Source organism: Vulpes vulpes, chromosome 15, assembly GCF_048418805.1.
Source record: "Vulpes vulpes isolate BD-2025 chromosome 15, VulVul3, whole genome shotgun sequence".
Taxonomy (NCBI): domain Eukaryota; kingdom Metazoa; phylum Chordata; class Mammalia; order Carnivora; family Canidae; genus Vulpes; species Vulpes vulpes.
Window position 1 is genome coordinate 49,736,038 of NC_132794.1, and position 24,171 is coordinate 49,760,208.

At 35.7% G+C, this 24,171-nt stretch overlaps 1 protein-coding gene across 4 annotated transcripts in view; it reads right to left on the minus strand.

The window, feature by feature from the left end:
• Window positions 1-24,171, minus strand: part of UBR1 (ubiquitin protein ligase E3 component n-recognin 1) — a 142,816-nt gene that overhangs the window by 71,753 nt on the left and 46,892 nt on the right. For all 4 annotated transcript variants that reach the window (XM_025998562.2, XM_072738386.1, XM_025998561.2 and 1 more), the window contains 11 exons: window positions 19,156-19,286; window positions 16,951-17,089; window positions 16,196-16,258; window positions 15,840-15,963; window positions 15,404-15,511; window positions 14,691-14,779; window positions 13,102-13,200; window positions 11,572-11,729; window positions 6,397-6,496; window positions 5,731-5,859; window positions 2,016-2,196 (listed from right to left, as the gene is read on the minus strand). In XM_025998562.2, coding sequence (XP_025854347.1) covers window positions 2,016-2,196; window positions 5,731-5,859; window positions 6,397-6,496; window positions 11,572-11,729; window positions 13,102-13,200; window positions 14,691-14,779; window positions 15,404-15,511; window positions 15,840-15,963; window positions 16,196-16,258; window positions 16,951-17,089; window positions 19,156-19,286 — 1,321 coding nt within the window. The remainder of the gene's footprint in view (window positions 1-2,015; window positions 2,197-5,730; window positions 5,860-6,396; window positions 6,497-11,571; window positions 11,730-13,101; window positions 13,201-14,690; window positions 14,780-15,403; window positions 15,512-15,839; window positions 15,964-16,195; window positions 16,259-16,950; window positions 17,090-19,155; window positions 19,287-24,171) is intronic.

Sequence of the window (24,171 nt, forward strand, 5' to 3'; positions counted from 1 at the left end):
TGATATCCAGTTAATATCAAGAATATACAGAAAACAACTCAACAACAAAAAATCTGATTAAAAAAATATACAAAGGACTTGAATGAACATGGCTAACAAGCACAGGAAAAGATGCTCAATAATCACTAATCATTGGGGAAATGCACATCAAAACCACAATGGGCTACCACTATACTCATTAGGATGGCTATTAAAAAAAACAAAACAAGACAAAGTAAGAAGTGTTGGTGACGATGTGGAGAAAATGGAATCCCTCTATATTGCTGGTGGGAATGTAAAATGGTACAGGTGCTACAAAAAAGGGTACAGAAGACCTCAAAAAACTAAAAAGTAGAATTACTTTATGCGCTAGCAATTCTACTTATGGTACATATCCCAAAGAATTGAAAACAAGGACTCAAACAGATATTTGTACATTCATATTCACAGCAACATTATTACAACAGCCAAAAGGTGGAAGCAACCCAAGCATCCATAACCCAAGCTTATGGATGAATGCATAAGCAAAAGGTGGTATAAAGGAAGGAAATTCTGATACATGCTATAACATGGATAAACTAAGAATACTATGGTAAGTGAAATAAGCCTATTATAAAGGATATGTATATGGTTTCAATTACATATGGTACCTAGAGTAGTCAAGTCATAGAACTGGAAAGTAGAATGGTGATTGCCAGAGACTGCAGGGAATGGGGATTGAGGAGTTATGCTGAACAGGTACAGAATTTCAGTAGGGGAAGATGAAAAAAGTTCTAGAGATGGATGGTGGTGATGACTGTACAACAATGTGAATGTATTTAATGCCACTGAAGTATACATCTTAAAATCGTTAAAATGATAAATTTTATATGTATATTCTACCACAATTAAAAATATAAACATAGGAGTGTCTGGCTGGCTTAGTCAGTAGACCATGTAACTCCTTTATTTTTTTAAGATTTTATTTTATTATATATAAAGAGTGAGTGTTTAAGAGTGAGGGGGGGAAGGGCAGGTCAGGAGGAATAGAGTGAGAGAGAATCTCAAGCAGACTCCCTGCTGAGCATGGAGCCCAACACAGGGCTTAATCCTAAGACTCTGAGATCATGACCTGAACTGAAATCAAGAGTCAGACGCTTAACTGACCGAGCCACTGAGCATGTGACTCTTGATCTCAGAATCATGAGCTCAAGCCCCATATTGGGAGTAGAGCTTCCTTACTTCTTAACTAAATCGGAAAGCTGCTATCAATATTGTTTAAAATAAATAAATAAATAAATAAATACACTCACATAAAGTTGTTAAAAAAAATCTAACAGGGCCAATCTCTTGTACGGAAATGCAAATTGAAGAATCTTTAAAGAAAAATCTTTGATTTCTTTGTTTCAGTGGTGAAAGGAACAATGACACACAACATACTGAGTGTAATCAGGCAAAGAAGAGTGTTAAAAACCAGTAACAAAGTGTGTTAACTATACTTCAAAACAAACAAACAAACGAAGCCCAAAAACCCTGGGACATCTGGGTGGCTCAGTGGTTGAGCATCTGCCTTCAGCTCAGGTCATGATCCCAAGGTCCTGGTATCAAGTCCCATCAGGCCTCCCACAGGGAGTCTGCTTCTCTGTCTACCTATGACTCTACCTCTCTATCTGTATCTATCATGAAGAAATAAATAAAATCTTAAAAAAAAAAAAAAAACCAAACCCAAATAGAATTTAAATAAAAATCTGAAACAAATACAAAAACAAAACCAGCAACAAGATTTTACTATATTTAAATCTGAGTGGAGATGAGCTACCAAGTTAGTCCTTAAGTATGTATTAGAAGGATCCATTAGTTGACCCAGCTGAAAAAAGGTCCAGGTAAACAACATCCTTAGATAGATGTTCTTTGAAGGACAGTGACAGCTTTACCTACAGTATCTGATTTGAGTATGTGTGTACATACTAAGCACAGAACAAAAACAGAAATAATTCCACTATTCTGAATATCTAAAAAACAAAGCTAATAAAAACATACAAAACACAAACACTCACCAGCAAGAGTCCTAGAGAGTGGTAGATGTATGCTTACAAGATCTTCAGATACTTTGTAGGACTTAGTTTCTAGAGTATGACCACACAATTGTACCACTGTCTTACTACTAGACATAAAACTTGTACTGCACCTCATCACAGCTTTGTGACATTCTTTATAAGCCACCAGTAAGAGTTCTTTCTAAAAGAAAAAGAAAAATGCAAATAGATTAACAAGTTATCTACTTTATCACACCATTCAATAAATATTTAGTAAATATAAGTGCAAAATTGTTCTTTGTTTAGCAGGGTTACCTCCACAGGATCTGCAACCTAGATGGAAATGTAAGACAGATACACATACCCACACCCACAAACATGCTAGCAAAGTAAAACATTTTAAGTACCCTGTAAATGGTACTCTAGGAGGGAGGAAAAAGAATTGCAAACAACTGGGAAGACATATTTTGTGAAAACAGTTTTGATTGCGGTCTAAAAGAATACGCAGAATTTAACTATGGAGAAAAGATGAGGTGACAGGCATTGTAAGCAGAGATATAAGTGGAGAAATAAGGGAAGTACAACTCCTGTTCAGGCAGTGTAAAGGAATAAAACTAGATAAATCAAAGGATTTATGGATGAAGTTAATAAGCAATTAAGCTGGAAATATGTCTTGGCATCAGTATGTGAATACACTGATTGTGTCTGCTCCAAGAAGAATTAATGAGTTCACTGAAGATGATAGATTAGAGAGGATAAGGTTAGGGAACCAAGAGAAAGATTACCATGAAATCTAAGTTTAAGGTAATAAGGTTTTAACTAGGGTGGGGGCAGTCAGGGCAAAATAGCAAAAAACTCATAGGAAATAAGTTAGAATTATAAAATAAATTTAGGATAAAGAAAACTCAAATTGGGGTAGTATGCCAGGGAGAGAAGAGTCAACTCACTTTTTAAGATACTGTTTCTCACACTGATTTTATCCTGAAAAAGGAATTCGATGATCAAATAAATTTTGAAAATATTCCACTTAGAAATTAGCACACTGATTATTTAAAGGGTTTGAAAATTTCAGTGGCATTAAAAAAATCCTACTTAAACTTGTTCAACTTAGCATTTCTCAATCTTATGTGAACAAAGAACTTTTTTCCTTTGGAAAATCTGTTAACATCTAACAAAGAATGCAGTAGCTCTGGGATTTTCTGTGTGGATAAATGTATCAATCACAGTGTCATTAACAGAACAAGGGAAGTTGAGAGTGGAAAATGCAAGATTAGTAGAAAGAAATGATGACAAACCAGTTTACTATATCCTGAATTTGAAATATAAGATTTAAGCAAGATTATCTAGCACATAAACAGAAATGATATAGCTTGGGAGAGTCATCTCTGCAGTTTTATTTTTATTTTTATTTTTTTTATCTCTGCAGTTTTAAATGAGGTGGCAGAAATGAAAGACCTGTAAGAATATTAGGAATGTCACATTTAGTAGGCAGAAAGAAGAGGGGGATAAAAAAGGAATTACTGAATGAAATGTTTAATCAATAACAGAAGTACTAGAATAATGTAGGCTTGTAAAAATCAGAGGGAAAGAAAGTTTCAAAAACTACTCAACAGAATACAATGCTACAGACATTTTAAGGAATATGGGGACTTAGAAAAGACAGACGGGGCTGAATTTGGTTACTACATAGATCCTTTGAAATTTTTCAAAAAGCAATTTCAACCAATTGGTAAGGGCAAAAGGCAGGCCCTAAAGAAGTTTCAGAAGCTAGAGTAATGACAGCAAATGTAGGTGATTTCAGAAAGTTTGGTAAATGTCAAGATGAACAATACATATTTTGACCTCATCTCGAATAATTATGCATGCTTTCCATAAAGGCAAGGGTTGCCAAAAAATATATGATATGAGTAGCTGCTGGACAATATTTCCTGTTCTTATTGTTCTACAAAGCTATAGTGCTAGATTAAGTTCTATCATGTCTGTATGACTGCCACTCTGAACCTGTGACCAATTGCTGGTGGTGAAGCAGAAGAAAAGAACAAAAAGAGACTTCACAGAGGTAGCAGAGACAAAGGGTTTTTATTCTTGTTGATTTTTGTTTTGACATTTTACTTATTGATTTAACAGAGAGAGAGAGTATGAGAAAGCACAAGCAAGGGGAGAGGCAGAGGGAGAGGGAGAGGCAGGCCCGATGTGGGGCTTGATCCCAGGACCCCGGAATCATGACCTGAGCCAAAGGTAGGACGCCGGGATCACACCCAACCAACGGAGCCACCCAGGTGCCTATTCTTCTTGACTTGAAGGATAGGAGAGTCCTGTGTACGTACAGGCAGATGAATGAAAGAGTAGGAGGTGACAAGTGAGGAAGCCAAGTCCAGAAAGAAGTAATGTAGCTCGGGACCAAGAGCTTAGGTAGAGACCTTAGTTTCAGAAAGAAAGAGATGAAAAGAAAGAGACCAATTGTGAAGACACAGAGAAACTTAGTGAACAGACTGTGTCACAAGAGGTACAGAGAAACTAGAAAAAATAAAATAATTTGATTCAGATAATGTCAATTTTCTCAAAACAGAAATAAATGAGGTCATCCTTCCCAAAAGGTAATCTCAGATAAGGACTGTATGTTTCAAGAGGGTTATGGTCTAAAATTACTGAATTGAAAAAATAGAGTAGTTCTGTATTTTGAAATTAATTTTCTTAATGGTTTAACATGTATAATAGAGCTCTTGATTGAATAAATATCAATCCTTCTCTATTATTGAAATATTTTAAAGTCTATGTGGGGGTAGCCCTGGTGGCCCAGTGGTTTAGCGCTGCCTTCAGCCCAGGGCATGATCCTGGAGACCCAGGATCGAGTCCCATGTCGGGCTCCCTGCATGGAGCCTGCTTCTCCCTCTGCCTGTGTCTCTGCCTCTCTCTTTCTCATAAATAAATAAATAAAATCTTAAAAAAATAAAAATAAAAATAAAGTCTATGTGGAACTAATTTTCATATTATTAATATTTATGTCCAAGAAAATAAATGCATATATACATAAATAAATGTGTTTTGTTGTATTTTTTAAATCCCCCTATTCCCAGAGGTAAATGAAACTACCATGGAGCACATTTTTAATTAAGTATAAGAAACTGGATTTTCTGGGTGCCTGGGTAGCTCAGTCAGCTGGATGTCCAACTCCTGATTTTTCACTCAGGCAGTGATCACAGGGTCCTGAGATCCAGAACTGTGTTGGGCTACATGCTCAGCAGGGTTGGCCTCAGAGTCTCTCTTCTTCTCTCTCTGCCCCCCCTTCACTCATGCTCTTTCTTTCTCTCTAAATAAAATCTTTAATAACACACAAAACACTGGATTTTCCTTCTTTTTTTTTTTTTTTTTTTTTTAATTTTTTTTTTTTTTTAATTTATTTATGATAGTCACAGAGAGAGAGAGAGAGAGAGAGAGAGCGCCAGAGACACAGGCGGAGGGAGAAGCAGGCTCCATGCACCGGGAGCCTGATGTGGGATTCGATCCCGGGTCTCCAGGATCGCGCCCTGGGCCAAAGGCACGGGCCGAACCGCTGCGCCACCCAGGGATCCCTGGATTTTCCTTCTAAATTTAATAAGACAAATTCAAATACACAACTACTTAATAACAATGTAATGTTATTACATTTTACATCAAGTTGCTAAATAAAACTTTACTACTGATAACCATTAGAGCACATAAAAAGGCACTCATCCTACTAACAAATTTTACTTACATCACAAGCACACCACTCTTGGAACATGAGTAAGATATTCTTTAATTGCATCTGTATAGCAATGGCAGCCTCCCAGTCAGGATCCACTTCTATGTGTTGCCCAACCTGTCTTCTGATTTCTTCCATTCCCTATAAGAGTGATTAGGAGATATATATATAGTAAGCCCTCTTTCTTTGCTCTTCTATTCTCAAAACATAAAATTGTCAAGATCCATATTCAGATATGCACAGCTTTTTAAACATGGCTATTATACAAGGTCAGAATGCATGGGTTCAGATCCCAGATCTGTCACTTTCTAACTGCACAGGACCCTGGTCCAAGTATTTCTAGACTTCAATTCACTTATATGGAAAATGAAAATAATAATAGTAACCACCTCATATTGCTATAATGCTCAGCAGAAATAATGCATGTAAAGTGGTTATTACCATATCACATAGTAAGCATTAAATTAAACATTAAAGAGTAACAGCAGTACTTAACTAAGGTATATAGAATTATACCTATTAAAGATCTATTATTGCAGGATCAGTGAGGCAGTGTTTAAATTTTATTTCTACTTTGCTAGATATAGTCTTTCTCAAATAACAACCACAACTTGCTTAAAAGAAAGACAGACTGGGGCTAAATTTTTAAGAATAAATTTATTTTACTGATATACATACCTGCATACAGGTAAGAATCTTCAAAAAAGATCGAAAACCTTCAAGGAATTGCATTCTTAATCTTTCTGTCCATACTGTGGGCTTGCTGATTAGGATATACCTATCATTTCAAAAGACAAAGAAATTCACTTTCCCATTCTGAGATAATTTTAAAGTCCTTGGGGCTATAGACAATGTTGATTCATCAACATTATGGATTCTAACTTCTTAAAATAATTAGAAGCACTGGGCAGAGCTAGAATCATACCAACAAAATGCGAAGCTCTATGAGAGGTGATTGTCAAAGCTAAGCCTGACTTCTCCACTCAAAAGTTGGCTTGCTTAAGTCAACCTAAAAGCAACCGAGCCTATCAGTTGGAAACCACGATACAGATTTTCTAGGTGCTCAAAATACGTTAATTTCCCCTTCTCCTTTCATTAGATATTTCTCTATTTAGTAAGGATGTAGGAGAGAAGTCCTAACAACCATCAGAGGAGTGGGAAAACTCTTTTTTTAAAGATAGACAGATATATAGATAGATATTTGAGAGAGAGAGCATACACAAAGAGGGAGAGGGAGAAGCAGACTCCCTGCTGAGCAGGGAACCCAACGTGAGACTTGATCCCAGGATCCTGGGATCATGACCTGAACCGAAGGCAGATGCTTAACCAACTGAGTCATCCAGGCACCCCCCCCCTCCTTTTTTTTAAAGATTTGGGAAAACTTTAAAGTTAACTTCCAAATCAGCAGTTTTAAGTTTTAACATACGGTTAAGTTATGTAGGGATGTGCTGACTCCAAATTATTCACTGTAGAGAATAACTATAGTCAGAAATCCATAAAACAAAATAAAATGTGATTTAAAAAATGAGGTGATTATACACCACTTCCCTTGATAAAAAAAATAAGTCAGCTACAAGAATATTTCTCAGTAATGAGGACCACGGTAAAGAGAATTTTCTGATACAGCAGATCAAGGAATAATGAATACACTGATTTAACACTGATGACTTTAAGTACAGCCATTTGGCATTTTTTTGTGCATTTTGCTTATTTGTTTGGTATACATGTAATTCACGCAGAATTTGTGAAGCACACTGGCTAAATGGTGATTCATTACTGAATTCATCTACCATCTTAGTACTGAAGTTGTGATAACATTAATAATCTGCTGAACTTTAGCTAAAGATTTATAATCATATTTAGAAAGTGAAGAATTTGAAAAGGTCTGGAAGCTTTTTCCTTAGTAATATCAAGGATCCAAAGCATAATTCTGGAAATCTGTCAAATGTATTTTTAGAAAGATTTATTTATTTATTTGAGAGAGAGAGAGGGAGGAGAAGAGGATGAGCACACAGGGAGGGGCAGAAGAAGAAAGAGAAAAATCAGGTTCCCCTCTGAACTCAGAGCCTGATTCAAGGCTTGATGTCAAGAACCTGAGATCAGGACTTGAGCCAAAATCAAGAATCAGTCATTTAACTGACTAAGCCATCCAGGTGCCCCTGTCAAATGTATTTTTAAGCAGACCAAACAATTTCTATGTTGGTTTAGAAGCCTGTTTCCACCTCTCTCTCTATGCCCTAAATAGTCACTAAAAGAAGTAGACAAAATTAGAATAATATTTTTCCTCTTGGGACTAGAAATAATCCTATACACCTTGGAGGTCTTTCTTTTAAATAGAAAACTAAATGAAATGTATTTTGTTTTAATACGTTCTTAAAGGAAATTAATTTTTAGAAGCATATGATTTAATGAATACTTGATGTATCACAACCCTTATAATATTCATCAACTCTAAAGTATATGGAAACTTATTTCCTTTTAAGTCCAATGATCCCAAATGTGATCTATCATGTAAAACCAACTTTAGTTTAAAAGGAAACTCTAAATTCTCAACAAGATACTAGCCAATTGGATACAACAGTACATTAAGAAGATTATTCACCATGACCAAGTAGGATTTATCCCCTGATGCAAGGCTGGTTCAACACTCGTAAAACAATCAATGTGATTCATCATATCAGCAAGAGAAAAAACAAGAACCATATGATCTTCTCAATAGATGCAGAGAAAGCATTTGACAAAATACAGCATCCATTCCTGATCAAAACTCTTCAGAGTGTAGGGATAGAGGGAACATTCCTCAACATCTTAAAAGCCATCTACGAAAAGCCCACAGCAAATATCATTCTCAATGGGGAAACACTGGGAGCCTTTCCCCTAAGATCAGTAACAAGACAGGGATGTCCACTCTCACCACTGCTATTCAAGATAGTACTAGAAGTCCTAGCCTCAGCAATCAGACAACAAAAAGACATAAAGAGCATTCAAAGGGGCAAAGAAGAAGTCAAACTCTCCCTCTTGGCAGATGACATGATACTGTATATAGAACACCCAAATAAAAAAAAACCCAAAAGACTCTACCCCAAGATTGCTAGAACTCATACAGTAATTTGGCAGTGTGGCAGGATACAAAATCAACGCCCAGAAGTCAGTGGCATTTCTATACACTAACAATGAGACTGAAGAAAGAGAAATTAAGGAGTCAATCCCATTTACAATTGCACCCAAAAGCATAAGATACCTAGGAATAAACCTAACCAAAGAGGTAAAGGATCTATACCCTAAAAACTATAGAACACTTCTGAAAGAAACTGAGGAAGACACAAAGAGATGGAAAAATATTCTATGCTCATGGATTGGCAGAATTAATATTGTGAAAATGTCAATGTTACCCAGGGCAATTTACACGTTTAATGCAATCCCTATCAAAATACCATGGACTTTCTTTAGAGATTTGGAACAAATTACTATTTTTTTTAAAATTTATTTATTTATGATAGTTACAGAGAGAGAGAGAGAGGCAGAGGCACAGGCAGAGGGAGAAGCAGGCTCCATGCACCGGGAGCCCGATGTGGGATTCGATCCCGGGTCTCCAGGATCGCGCCCTGGGCCAAAGGCAGGCGCCAAACCGCTGCGCCACCCAGGGATCCCGGAACAAATTATTTTAAGATTTGTGTGGAATCAGAAAAAACCCCGAATAGCCAGGGGAATATTAAAAAAGAAAACCATAGCTGGGGGCATCACAATGCCAGATTTCAGGTTGTACTACAAACTGTGGTCATCAAGACAGTGTGGTACTGGCACAAAAACAGACACATAGACCAATGGAACAGAATAGAGAATCCAGAAGTGGACCCTCAACTTTATGGTCAACTAATATTTGACAAAGGAGGAAAGACTATCCGTTGGAAAAAAAGACAGTCTCCCCAATAAATCATGCTGGGAAAATTGGACATCCACATGCAGAAGAATGAAACTAGGCCACTCTCTTGCACCATACACAAAGATAAACTCAAAATGGATGAAAGATCTAAATGTGAGACAAGATTCCATCAAAATCCTAGAGGAGAACACAGGCAATACCCTTTTTGAACTTGGCCACAAGTAGCTTCTTGCAAGATACATCCACAAAGGCAAAAGAAACAAAAGCAAAAATGAACTATTGGGACTTCATCAAGATAAGAAGCTTTTGCACAGCAAAAGATACAGTCAACAAAACTAAAAGACAACCTACAGAATGGGAGAAGATATTTGCAAATGACGTATCAGATAAAGGGCTAGTTTCCAAGATCTATAAAGAACTTTTAAACTCAACACCAAAGAAACAATCCAATCATAAAATGGGCAAAAGACATGAACAGAAATCTCACAGAGGGAGACACAGACATGGCCAACAAGCACATGAGGAAATGCTCCACATCACTTGCCATCAGGGAAATACAAATCAAAACCACAATGAGATACCACCTCACACCAGTGAGAATGGGGAAAATTAACAAGGCAGGAAACAACAAATGTTGGAGAGGATGTGGAGAAAGGGGAACCCTCCTGCACTGTTGGTGGGAATGTGAACTGGTGCAGCCACTCTGGAAAACTGTGTGGAGGTTCCTCAAAGAGTTAAAAATAGATCTGCCCTATGACCCAGCAATTGCACTGCTGGGGATTTACCCCAAAGATACAGATGCAATGAAATGCTGGGACACCTGCACCCCGATGTTTCTAGCAGCAATGTCCACAATAGCCAAACTGTGGAAGGAGCCTTGGTGTCCATCGAAAGATGAATGGATAAAGATGTGGTTTATGTATACAACGGAATATTACTCAGCCATTAGAAACGACAAATACCCACCATTTGCTTCGACATGGACAGAACTGGAGGGTATTATGCTGAGTGAAGAAAGTCAGTCGGAGAAGGACAAACATTTTATGGTCTCATTTATTTGGGGAATATAAAAAAATAGTGAATGGGAATAAAGGGGAAAGGAGAAAAAAAATGAGTGGGAAATATCAGAAAGGGAGACAGAACATGAGAGACTCCTAACTCTGAGAAACGAACTAGGGGTGGTGGAAGGGGAGGTGGGCGGGGGGTGGGGGTGACTGGGCACTGAGGGGGGCACTTGATGAGATGAGCACTGGGTGTTATTCTATATGTTGGCAAATTGAACACCAATAAAAAATAAATTCGTTTAAAAAAAATAAATAAATAAAAGGGAATTCTATCCTCTTCAGCAAAAAAAACTTAAGAAACCCCCAAAGAGTATCAATAACTTGGTTGTATGTATGAAAAAGGGAGTTAGGGCCACCTGGGTGGCTCAGTAGTTGAGCATCTGCCTTTTGCTCAGGTCGTGATCTCAGGTCTTGGGATCGAGTCCCATATTAGGCTCACCGCAGGGAGCCGGCTTTTCCTTCTGCCTATGTTTCTGCCTTCTTTCTGTGTCTCTCATGAATAAATATTTAAAAAAAGAAAAAAACGAAAAAGGGAGTTAAAAAAGAAACTCCAAAGATTATCTGAAACTATGTATAAATAGACTACATAAAGGGACAGAACTAAAGTGCATGAGGGAAAGTGAGCGGAATGCATGGCAGTTATGGAGATTCATGTAGTGACCCCAAGAGACCATGAAGTTCCTTTAACAGGCCCCTCCTCAGTATCTTCTTTGTTCACCTGGCTTTAAATCTGTAAGAAGCCCTTACTGAAAACATTATTGACATGAAACAATAAAAGTTCTTTGTACTTGCTATCATAATAAGAATCCTAAAAAACCAAAAGGATCAGGAATTTTTTAATAAAATGGAATACATAAGCATACTGTGATTAACAAGAACCCTTACCTTTTGACTTGAACAACTTACTTTAGATCACATATTACTGCATATACTCTTCCCAATTTGTCCTGGCTATAACCCTGGAAGTTAAATTTATTGTTCCTGTCCAAGTATTCAGGCAAAACTTCTAGTAGGGTTTCAGTAATGACAGAGATAACATTCTGCTCTTCAATAAGATGTCGAGCCTGTAGGATATTTCAAGAATATTATCTTTATTATGAACTCATAATAGTATGGACTTAATTTCTATTCATTTGATTGATCAGTGAATTATTTTTAATAAATGTTTGCTGAGTATCACAGTCCTTAGTCTCACAGAACAGCGATTTCTGAGAAGTTATTTTCTGAAAGTCAAAATTTCCTACCCCTCAGTTAACATCTGTCTGGACATGGCAAGCCCATCACACAGGTTATCTACATGAATGTTTACCATCAGTAATCACCTGATGAGCAAAGTAGAACAAAGACAGATATATTTCAGGACTTCTACCACATTACTATCTATTCTGGTACCTCCCTGTCACTCCTAACCCATTCTCTCCATCCTTTTCTCTGGCCTTTGAAATGAGAATGTAAGAAGAGTTAACCAAACTATCCACAAAAAAACAAGAAAAGAAGTAGTACAAAGATAAAAAGCAGGGACGCCTAGGTGGCTTCAGTCGTTGAATGTCTGCCTTCAGCTTGAGGCATGATCCTGGGATCGGCTTGAGGCATGAACTCCGGGATCATGAGTTTCGGGATCAAGTCCCACAGTGGACTCCTTGCAGGAGGCCTGCTTCTACCTCTGCCTGTGTCTCTGCCTCTCTCTCCGTGTCTCTCATGAATAAATAAGTAAAATTAAAAAAATAATAATAAAAAGAAAAGAAAAAAAAGCAGAATTCTCCACTCTCCTTCCAGGCCTATATAGCACCATATCAGCATCTATTTCATGCAAATGCTTGACAGTAACTCTCTCCTCCTGCTTTGTTTTATCTTAATCTATACCCCTGCCCCTACACAATAACTATAGAATAAAAGAATAGCAAAAAATAGTCTGGGTATTGAAAAGGTACAGCTCTCAAGTTAGTCTAGAATCTGAGAAACCAGTTCTGGACTTCACCTGCAGGGATCAGGACTACTGGACAATGGTTGTGCCATCACTCCCACTCCACAAGCTATCTTGTCCTTGGGTCCCACTAAAGTATAATTCACATGCAGATATAACTGAGGTATTAATTCAATTTTCCAAATGAAATTAGCCCAATATAGTACTCTGAAATTGTTTTAATTTGATTCAATACTAAGCAAAGTTCTTTTTTTTTTTTTTTGTAAAGATTTTATTTATTTATTCATGAGAGACACACACACAGAGAAAGAGAGGCAGAGACACAGGCTGAGGGAGAAGCAGGCTCCATGCAGGGATCCTGATGTGGAACTCGATCCTGGGTCTCCAGGATCAGGCCCTGGGCTGAAGGTGACACTAAACCGCTGAGCCACCCGGGCTGCCCCTAAGCAAAGTTCTTAAAAAGCAAAATAGATTTTACTTGGAAAAGTTGCAAAGAAATGATTTATACATACCAGAGTAGGAACAGTAAACATCTGAACTGAGAGTGCAGTTACTGAGATACTTCTGTCATGATCATCACTGATATATTCTTTCTGCAGCTGTTTATAATACTGAAAGATACAATAGTAAGTGGAGACTCAATTATACATTACCAAAAACTTTTAAAATCCCAATTTTAATAGCTGCTGCTTATTTGTTTCTATGCATATGATGAAAAGTATTATAATTCTTTCTTTTCTTTCTTTTTAAAGTATTATATCTCTACATCCAATGGGGGCTTGAACTTAAAACCTTGAAATCAACAGTTGCCTGCTCTACTGACTGAACCAGCCAGGTGCCCCTATAATTCCTATTTTTTAATGGAAGACAATATGGTGAATAAAAATATATTAGAGAATAACAAAGATCAAATATGAATTCAGCTACCCAATCTAGTAGAGTTGAAGTGACTACAAAAAAAAAAAAAATACAAAAAAAAAGAACAACAAAAAAAGCACGCACGCATGCACACACACACTACAAAAAAAAAACTACAAAAAAAAGGAACAACAAAAAAAAAAGCACGCACGCATGCACACACACACACACAAAGGTAAAAATCAGACACCTGTGATGGTGCCATATATCCTTTCTCAAACAGAATCTGGGACAATCTTTAGCAGATTCTATCACAATTGTATAGAGCAAAAGCAATATTCAAAGTATTTAAAAACTGGTATGACCCAGAAAACCAACTAATCAGATTTAATCCAACCTTAAACAGAATGGATGCTGGCTGTAAATAATTTAACTATACTGGTGTGTACCAGCTGAAAATCAACCCTGATATAGTGGGAAACAAAAATTATGAATACATCCAATCATGTATCACATATAATGTCAGATCCTTGACCTACATATTTAATTTTATCCACTAAAATTCCTACAGAGAAGTAACCATGGGAAAAAAAAAAAAAAATTCCATATAATGTATTACTTTGCAATCTAATTTCAGAGATAGATATATCTACATATATACACACATATACATTGTTTTATATATAAAAATATTTACATAATATTTATATATAAATATTAAATATATAAACATATTTATATAAAATATAAATATATAAATATATAAAATATATATAAAATAATGTAAGGGCTATAGATAATAGATCAGTAAAACAGTATTAAAAAGCTGTAGATTTTATCTTTATGTTTTAGCCTCAGTTAAGTATAACTCTTGCTTGTCTAATTCCTGTCTCCCTTTGGATGTTTATCTGTTCCTTTCCCATGCTATGCCTTTCAACTAGCCACTTCTACTTGTTATAATTTTACTTGTTATAAAACAAACTATTAGGAAGGATTGATGCATGTGTGAATGTGATAACCTCCTACTGCTCTGTCCAGGCAGATAATAGGTCATTTGCCACCTGTCTCCTCTCTGATACTACTGCCTCCATACTCCCAAATGTGAAAAGAAATGGACTTGTGACAAAGAAATAAATCACAAAATTATATTCTTGATTCATAATTATCTGCTCTGTTTCTACAGCTTCATTTCCAAATGGTTTTCTTTTTCTATTATTGATATCTATTTATAAAGAGCAATTACCTTCACAAATTCCATAGCAAAGAATTTTTTGTATTCCATCTCCATAAAAAAACTGCTGAAGATCAATTCATGAAGGATCTTACGGGCACCTACAGATCATTTTTGGGGGAAGTGGAAGAGTATCACCAAGGCAAAAAAAAAACATTCCAGCTATTAGAAGCAGCAGAATATTATAAAAATATTTCACATACTAATAGACCTCAAGGACTCAAATATGAGTAGCATTTATCATATTAATAATAGCTAGAATTTAAAATACAAACATATATTCCTTTTCCCTCGTTCTGCTCCTCCACTTTGCCTTACTTCACTCTACTATGTCCAAACTTTCTCCATTCCTTTTTATTCTATTTCACTCAAAATTACTCTTACTCTGTGTCTTCCCTTCTCCGTTCCCTTCAGCCTTTTTTTCACCTTTCACTTTTTATTCTGCATTTGGATTTTAAAAATAAAAATTAACATAGCTTTAATAATGGCAATACATGGATATATACACAGACTCTTCTTACTGGCTCTGACTAAACAAAAAGACACTATAATTAAAAGACAGTAACCCTGGGTTTTAACACAGAGAAAACACACTGATTGGTTAACTTTTCCTTAAAGTATAATATCTTATCAATCAAGACCACTGATTTAACAAACAAAACATATTATAGCTCCACTTTAAGGTCATGCTTCATGGCAAGCAGCATAAGCAAAGATCTACCCACCTTTATAAAGCTTTGCATCCCAAAGCATTAATCTGCTTATGAGACAGGGATTCTCAGAGCCAGGTTCTTCTCTAAGGCATGCTTGGCAAAAGATCTGTCTAAAGTCACCTACAAACAAAAGAGGTCAGATAACTTTTATTCTCATAACATTCCTCCCAAAAGTATGTTTCCTACAATGACATGAGAAAAAAATAACATTAATCTTCCCAGTTTGATATTAAGAATAATTCTGTCAATATCAAAGAATCAAAAGCCAATAAAATATTATTTATGACCATAAATATTTTTATGGTTTGAGGTACAACTAAAAATTAATCAAAATGTATAAACCAAAAAATGAAAAATTTTGTTTTATATTCAATGACATTTAAAAATTTGTGGCTATTTAAAAAACCAGTATTTTATGAGAAATAAGAAAAACAGGCAATATTCTTACTTGAATAGCTCATAATTTTGTTCATCCAGGAGCCAAGACGCAAAGCAAATTTCTGATGAGCCATAACCTCAGAGTGTAATACTTCTACATGAAGTGGATGTTGAGAGACATTTTCTGAATGACTCTACAAATGAAAGCATTAAAAAAACAAAAAACTAGTTTTAAAATGTTTTAAATAAGTAATCTATTCTTCAAAAAAAAAATCTTATATAACACAGCTTCAAATCTCTGAATTTAAAGGGCCCAACCCTACCTTTACTTAGGATGCCCAACCACTTCAATCATGTAATTGCTTTACTTCGGCTCTTGGAATGTGAATTCCAAAATTTTCTTTCGTCCCTAATTCAAAAAATTACCTTTATATCTTCCTTTGCTTCCTGGCAAGCAGCAAAAGCACCTGCTTTGACAGCCCGACGGCCCTAATTATAAACAAACATGAGAATTAAGTAGTAGACTGACAATCCCAATCAATAATATGTGGCCCAAAGGCCTAATGAGCTCTTAATTATTAATCATTTGTCAACTGCCTAAAGTCAGTAGATGGGCAACAGTTGGAAGACAACATAAATGTTTAACACTTTACGAAGCTTCTTCTTCCACTATATTATACTCCTTTTAAGGACATGGATTAGGTTAATATTCCTCCTATATACCTGAGGAACACATTTTGCTTTGGATAGGTATTAAAAAAAAAAAAAAAAAAAAAAGACAGGACCATAGAATTAGTAATATGCTAAAAATAGTTGCAATAAATAATGTTAAAAATGTCAAAATTAATGCATTTATTCATGCACTCAATAATTATACAATGTTACTTTAATAAACAGAAACAGATTAAAGCTGACACTCTTAACTACCTTTTGCCAATATATTCAGTAACCTTCTAATTATTTAGAATAAAAGAGGAAAGCTAATAGTTTATCTACAATTATGATACAAAGAAAAATCAAGTTTTAACCAATTTACCTAGGATATAAGGAACAAAAGAAGAGTATGATTGTTCCTAACACAATACTAAAGAGCACTAGGCAAGGGCTCAGTCAGCACCTGACTCTCCCAGGAAGCTGATAATGGATAATGGAGCAAAAGAAATCAAATGAAGCTCACGAACCTCTTTGTCTATGGCAGTCGTATGCAACTGGGCCTCTGCGAGCTCACAATCAAGAGCTCTTTGTAGACTGTATATGACATGGTCATATGAATGGTGTTCGTCATTGAAAAGGACACAATAGTATCTTTCATTTTTCTCCCTGTTAAAAAAAAAGAGATATATATTCAGGTACTGAAACAAATAAAGGAAAATGTGAAAAATAGACTAAAATAATATATAATATCTGTACCAAAGCCTCACCATGTAGTTTCTTACCATATGAGAAAGTACCACTATAATACCAGTAAAGGAAGTTATTTTAAGTGGTACAGTGCCATGAAATTTTAAAAACTCTTGATAACAGTATTATCGTTTCATTTTATTACTTCCAGGTGTAAATTATTACTTTCAGTTTGGTGGCAATATGTTTTTAATGCTACTCTTAACTCTTGCTAATCTCCTACTGTGTGTGGCAAAGGGAGATAGCTCTGGGCTCATGATCTTCAAGGAGGCAATAATAAATGCTAACATTTTATTAATTTTATTGAGTTTACTTTTGCTTTTACCTTCTATTTACTTGAAGTGATACTGGTTTTATAGGACATTTAAGTTTAACAAGAAAAGGTGTACAGATTCAAAGTGTTAGCACTACCATGTGACTGAGGGACCTTAGGTTGCTTAAATTTATAATCTTGTTGAGATGACAGTGCCTCTTTCATGTTTAAAAAGAGTATAGTATCTACAGTCAAGAGTGGTACGAGGAGCTCATAAAAAATGCGAATACAGTTGTGGGCTACACAAATGTCATATTATCAGTTTTAAGCAGTTTACAATACGCCTTTATAATATACTCAATCTTTTCAGGCCTCTTAGAGCTCAGGAAACAGGGGCACCTGGCTAGGTCAATTGGTAGAGCATTTGGCTCTTGATCTTGGGGTCAAAAGTTCAAGTCCCACATGGAGTGTAGAACTTACTTTCAAAAAAAAGAAAAACTCCTCCATGGTCACAATGCCAATAAGCAGTGAGAAGATCTCAAACTCAGCTCTACAAAGCTAAAGTCTGCTGCTGCTATATACACAAACTCAAGCAACTCCCTGTATTCAGGCAGGTAGATTGCTAGTATCATATCTACCAACACAAAGTTTCTTAAAGGATTTAACTGACATTATCACATATCTGAAATTAAAACCTATGTGGATGTAATCTCTAATGACCTTTATTTCCCCAAGCAGTTTATGGCCCAGCAAGAGTCAAAACAATACATTTAATGTCTTTATAAATTAAAATTCTTAATTCTCTCTCCTCTTAAATTAAAACAAAAAAACCCTTGTAAACTCAAAGAACAATTGTATTTGAATTTGTGATGCAATTATGTGAAATTCCTAATATTACACAGAAAAATTCCCAGAAGGCCTACACTTCATCTTCATATCAGATCTGAAATTCTCTTGCAAGTTTATAAGTTAAGAACAGACACTGTCACTGAAAGACTTATGCCTGTCAGAAATTGTGGGATTTTAAAATTTATTTATTTATTTATTTATTTATTTATTTATTTATTTATTTATTTATTTATTTATTTATTGATGAGAGAGACACACACAGAGAGAGAAGAGGCAGAGACACAGGCAGAGGGAGAAGCAGGCTCCATGCAAGGAGCCCGATGTGGGACTTGATCCTGGGACTCCAGCATCACACCCTGGGCCGAAGGCAGGCGCCAAACCACTGAGCCACCCAAAGATCCCAATTGCTGGATTTTTGTTTAAAAATGTTAAATCCCTAAAACTAGTAGGGAAATAATCCTAGGTATCAAAGCATGTAACAAAGGGCTATCTCCTTATTCCCATCATACCTCTCAGGAAATCTGGAGGTTGGTCCAGGACAGGATCAAACGGGGCACATCATTTACTTCTTTATCTTCTAGGATGAGTAGGTGCTAGGTCTCTATAAATCACTTAGAACAAGACCCCAAAATGCTCTTTCTTAAAATCAGAAGCTCCTGTTTAGGGTCTTCTTTTGTCTTATCTTCTGTTTAGTGCCTAAGCAAAGCATCTCATATAAATGGACACTTTGGAAGTATTCCCAAAAGATAATTCTCTACAAAATTTTCATAATGCAGTAAATGCATAAGCAGTAAATAACTACAACAAAAACATTTTTCCAACATTTATTTTGCAATATAAATAACCTCTGCTAAAATTTCTCTCTTTTGAAAAATTTCCCCACCTTATTTGGAGTTCAGGAGGCAGTTCTTTTTCCTCCTCCCATATAGTCATTTCTACAATGTATTTTATCACTGAAGGGAATATTTTCCGGGCTTGGGCAATTACCTCTTCATTCAATGGACAACGTAAATTCTGAAAGAAAGTTTAGAAAAAAACATAATTACCAACATTGTAGACAAGTAAATGGTTGACAAAATGTTATTAATTTGTAATTATTTTAGTGACTTCATTACACCATCCTTTGGTTGAGCTCAAGAGGGTTGCTATTCACATCAGTTTAGCTTAATTCCTTGTGGCCAAGTTGGTGATACAGACAGAAAGAAAAGGACACAGAACCACATAGCCCCCTTTTTAATGATGCTCTCTCTTATGAATATTCTCTGCCTTTCTCAGTAGTTTAATTATGGTAATATCAAAGAACATTTAGTTATCCCTTAGAGCTTACAAAAAACTTTTCTCATTATTTCAAGTGATCCTCATAGCCATTCTGTAAGAAAGGCAAAGAATTAGTGACATTTAAAGGATAAGGAACCCATTCAAGGTAAATAGCAGAGATGACTAAAACCTGAGTCTTTGGCTCCCACAAAAAACAATGTTCTCTTTATTACAAACCACTACACTTCTTTAACAAAACACTTGTTGAAATCATTCAGCTAAAAAATGTGTTCAAATGCTCTATACTAGAAGTCATGAGAGAAATACAAATCAAAACCACAATGAGATAGGTCTTCACACTTGCTACAGTTACTAGAGTAAAAAAGACAGATAGTAACAAGTGCTGGGCCAAGATGTAGAGAAATTTGAACCTTTTTATGCTGGCAGAAATGTAAAAACGGTGCAGCCAATTTGGAATATGGTCTGACAAATGCTCAAAATATTTAGCACAGTTATATGACCCAGCAATTCCACTCCTACATATTTATCCAAGATAAATGAAAACATATGTCTGAAACAAAAACATATACACAAATACTCATAGCAGCATTATTTATAATAGCCAAAAAGTGGAAATAACCCTAATGTCTATCAACTGAAGAAAGGATAAATAAAACGTGAATATTTATACAACAGAACATTATTTGGCCATAAAAAGTAATGAAGTACATGGTACAACATGGATGAAACTGGACATTATGCTGGTGAAAAAAATCCAATCATAAAAGACCACATACAGTGTGATCCCATTTATATGAAGAGTCCACAATAGGCATATGTACAGGGACAGAAAGTAAAAAAGCAGCTGCCTAAGGCTGGGTAGAAATTTCCATAAGAAATGGAGAGTCACCACTGATGCATACAGGGTTTCTTTTGGGGGTGATGAAAATGTTCTATAATGAGGTGAAGGCTGAACAACTCTGTGAATGTAATAAAAAGCACTGAATTGTACACCTTAGGTGGGAGAATTTTTTTTAAGATTTTATTTATTTATTTTTTCATGAGAGACACAGAGAGAGGCAGAGACATAGGCAGTGGGAGAAGCAGGGTCCCTGCAGGGAGCCGGATGCGGGACTTGATCCCAGGACCATGGGATCACAACCAGAGCCAAAGGCAGATGCTCAATCACTGAGCCACCCAGGCGCCCCTGGGAGAATTTTTTTAATATGGTATGCAAGTTACATCTCAAAAGCTGTTTAAACAAAATAGTAAGCAGGTAAAAAAAAAAAATCAAGTAGCTCTTTAAGATTAAAAAAAAAATCCAGTAGAAATTCAAGAACATAATTTTTAGAAGATTTTATTTATTTGTGTGTGTGTGAGAGAGTGCTAGCATGAGTGGGAAGGAGTGGCAGAGGGAGAAGCAGAGTCCCTCCCTGAGCTGGGAGCCTGACATGGGGCTTAATCCCAGGATCCCAGAATCATAACCTGAGCTGAAGGCAGACGCTTAGCAAACTGAGCCACCCAGGTGCCACCAAGAAAAGATTTTTTTTTTTAAGATTTTAATATTGAATCCTAACCTATCTACTGTAGACTGTTCTAAAGAACTGTATTTTATTCCATGTTCACCAAACTCTTAACCTATGCATTTTTACTCTTTTGCACCTATTCTTTCCCACTTCCCAATGCTTCATTATTTCAATTTTTACCTTCTCTTCAGTAAGTCACCTGCTCCCTGGAGATTTTGCTCAGAAGCATTTACTGGAGAGAGATATAAAGATGCCAAAGTACCAAGACCAGGAACGGTCCACTACATTACTATTTCTTATATTTTTTTAGTTCAATGTATCTTTTTGAATTCTTCAAAAAAAAGTAGTTTGAGGTGAAGAGTTAAAAAATATCAACTCATTACTTCCAAAAGTAATGAGTTACTTACCTATGTATCAATCAAAGGTAAGTCCTTAAGAAGAGGTCCAGTAAGTATATAAGAAACTTTCAAGCAAAGCATCTAAAAGCTTAGAAAATAAGGTCAATGAGAGGAAACAAAAGAGCTATAATCTAAAAGAAAAAAAAAAAAAACCCAACTTAATCATCAATCCAGAAATGTACTGCAGAACTAGAGAGAAACTGCTTTTTACATATACCAGAAAAAGACCTCTCTTCAAAAGACATTGCCAAAAGCTGGATGATTAGCTGATTAGTATCAGCCAGATCTGATTACACTTGGTAAATCCCCCTATGACTGGCACAGTGCCATACACCTGGTAGAGTATGGCTTTCACATTCATCAAAGCAAAGATGAAACAAAATGCTATGTACACAAGACTGTGCTGTATGAAATGATTAGTTATATGCTAGCCATAGGTGCCTTTCTCGCAACTCCAGATAATCAATCAGTTCCAGAATATCCAGATTTACTTTTAGGATAAGGCTGAATGACCAACCACTTTTTGAATCTAATTCTAAATCCACAGAAATCCAAGAAAAGTTTAGTTCAGAACTAAATTCAGTGTTCTGAGGCCATTAAGATTCAGGAAAATCCCAAAAGGAATGGAAATCCATGAGGGAGAGGAAGGGAAGCTAGTTTTGTAAATTCAAGGAGTCAATTTAACTCTCAAGGATTTTTTAGGTATTTAAAACACAAAGACAGTTTTTCCAGAATGACTAGTTATAAAATGAAGAGGTTATAGAAACCAAGCCACAAATTACTCTGACTTTACGCCAAAATATTTCAGTACCCTTTCAAAAATATTAGAAGAGGAAAGTGAAATAATCCAAATTAAAAGCGTCTGTTAAAACAAAAATGGTAATAAATTTGAAAGGATTAAATTGGTATTCCAGGTAATGGACATTTGGTTATATTTAATCAAGTAACAGGCACGTGATAAATATTTGTCAAATGAAGGAATGACCATCTGATATTAGGACAGGTAAATGAGTAGACAGAAGAGGCAATCTAAAAATCGAGTGAATAGGAAGGTAAATGGAGGATAAGGCTAACAATTGATGAATGAGTAAAAAGCATACGAATATTCTTTGTACTATTTTTATCTTGTAGCTTTTCATAAATTTGAAAATATTTCTAAGTTCAAGATTTTAAAAATTGTGCTAGAACTCAGAATCTAAAGATCTGAATTTTAGGTCCAACTTTGCCACTGACTAGATATGCAAACCTGAGCAAGTCGCTTTATTGAGATTTTGTTTCTACTTCTATAAAATGGAGCTATTGTATCTACCTCATGAAGTAGTAATGAGGATAAAATGATAGGATTTTCTTTTTTAAAGATTTTATTTATTTATTCATGAGAGACGCAGAGACACAGGCAGAGAGAGATGCAGGCTCCTCACAGGGAGCCCAATGCAGGACTCGATCCCCAGACCGGGATTACACTGAGCCACCCAGGCGTCCCAAAATGATAGAATTTGTGTGAAAGATCTCTATTTCTGTTAATTCTAAAACACACAAATTAGTATCAGAAGAAAGGTAATGGGAAAAGTAATAGGAGCTGTAATACTAATACTAATGTGACACCTAACATTTACTGGGCCCTTACAATATTCCAGGCATATTCTAGAGCTAAGCACTTTGCATGTTTTATCTCATTTAGTTCTCACAGTCCTGTGAGGCAGATAGTATTATCTCCGATTTAGAGATAAACTGAAAGGTAGAAAGGTTAAATAACCCTGTCAACATCACAGAGCTATCAGTGGGGTTATAAAGCAAACTGAGGACCCCTATTCTAGAGCCCATCTATTGTACTCTAAGGCTTCTACCCAAGAGAAGACAACACATTTTACCTCTCCAAATATAATTCCATTTCTTTCCATTTTGAGTTTTGTAAAGTATACTATACACGAGTGGTCACAAAGCACAAATATACAGGATACCAAGGGTTTCTTAATTACCTTTTATGACACACTACAATGTTTTTTCTAGACTGTCATTTAGTTCATGACAAAGTTTTTGCTATTAAGAAGTTATAAATTTTTGCAGAAGCAAATTTATCAATTTTTTCCTTTTTAATTTTTATTTATTTATGATAGTCACAGAGAGAGAGAGACACAGGCAGAGGGAGAAGCAGGCTCCATGCACCGGGAGCCCGATGTGGGACTCGATCCCGGGTCTCCAGGATCGTGCCCTGGGCCAAAGTCAGGCGCTAAACCGCTGCGCCACCCAGGGATCCCTATAGCCTCTGAATTGTAACAAAATCTTAGAAAGGCCCAATCTACTTCAAGATTATTTTTAAAAATCCACACGTATTTCCTTCTAACAAGTTTATAATTTGTTCCTTAAAAAAAAAAAAATTTAAAAAAAGCTTTTAAAAATCCTCAATATAAAATGAAAAAAAAAGTCCTTGATATTTCTGGAATTTATCTGGTCAAGCTTTATAGATTTTTTTCCCTCAAAAGGTTAGCTAGTTATATATGACCACAATTCTGAAATTATATCTTTACTACCAGTTTGGATTTAGATTCTCTTATCTATTCCATTCTTTGTTGTCTATTCCTGTAGCAAGAGTCACATTATTTGGATTACCATGGCTCTCTAATATTTTTTAAATTTGTTAGACCTACTTATACTCATAACTCTTGATTTCAGCTTTTCCTGACAATCCTTATAAATTATTTTTCCAGAAGAACTTCT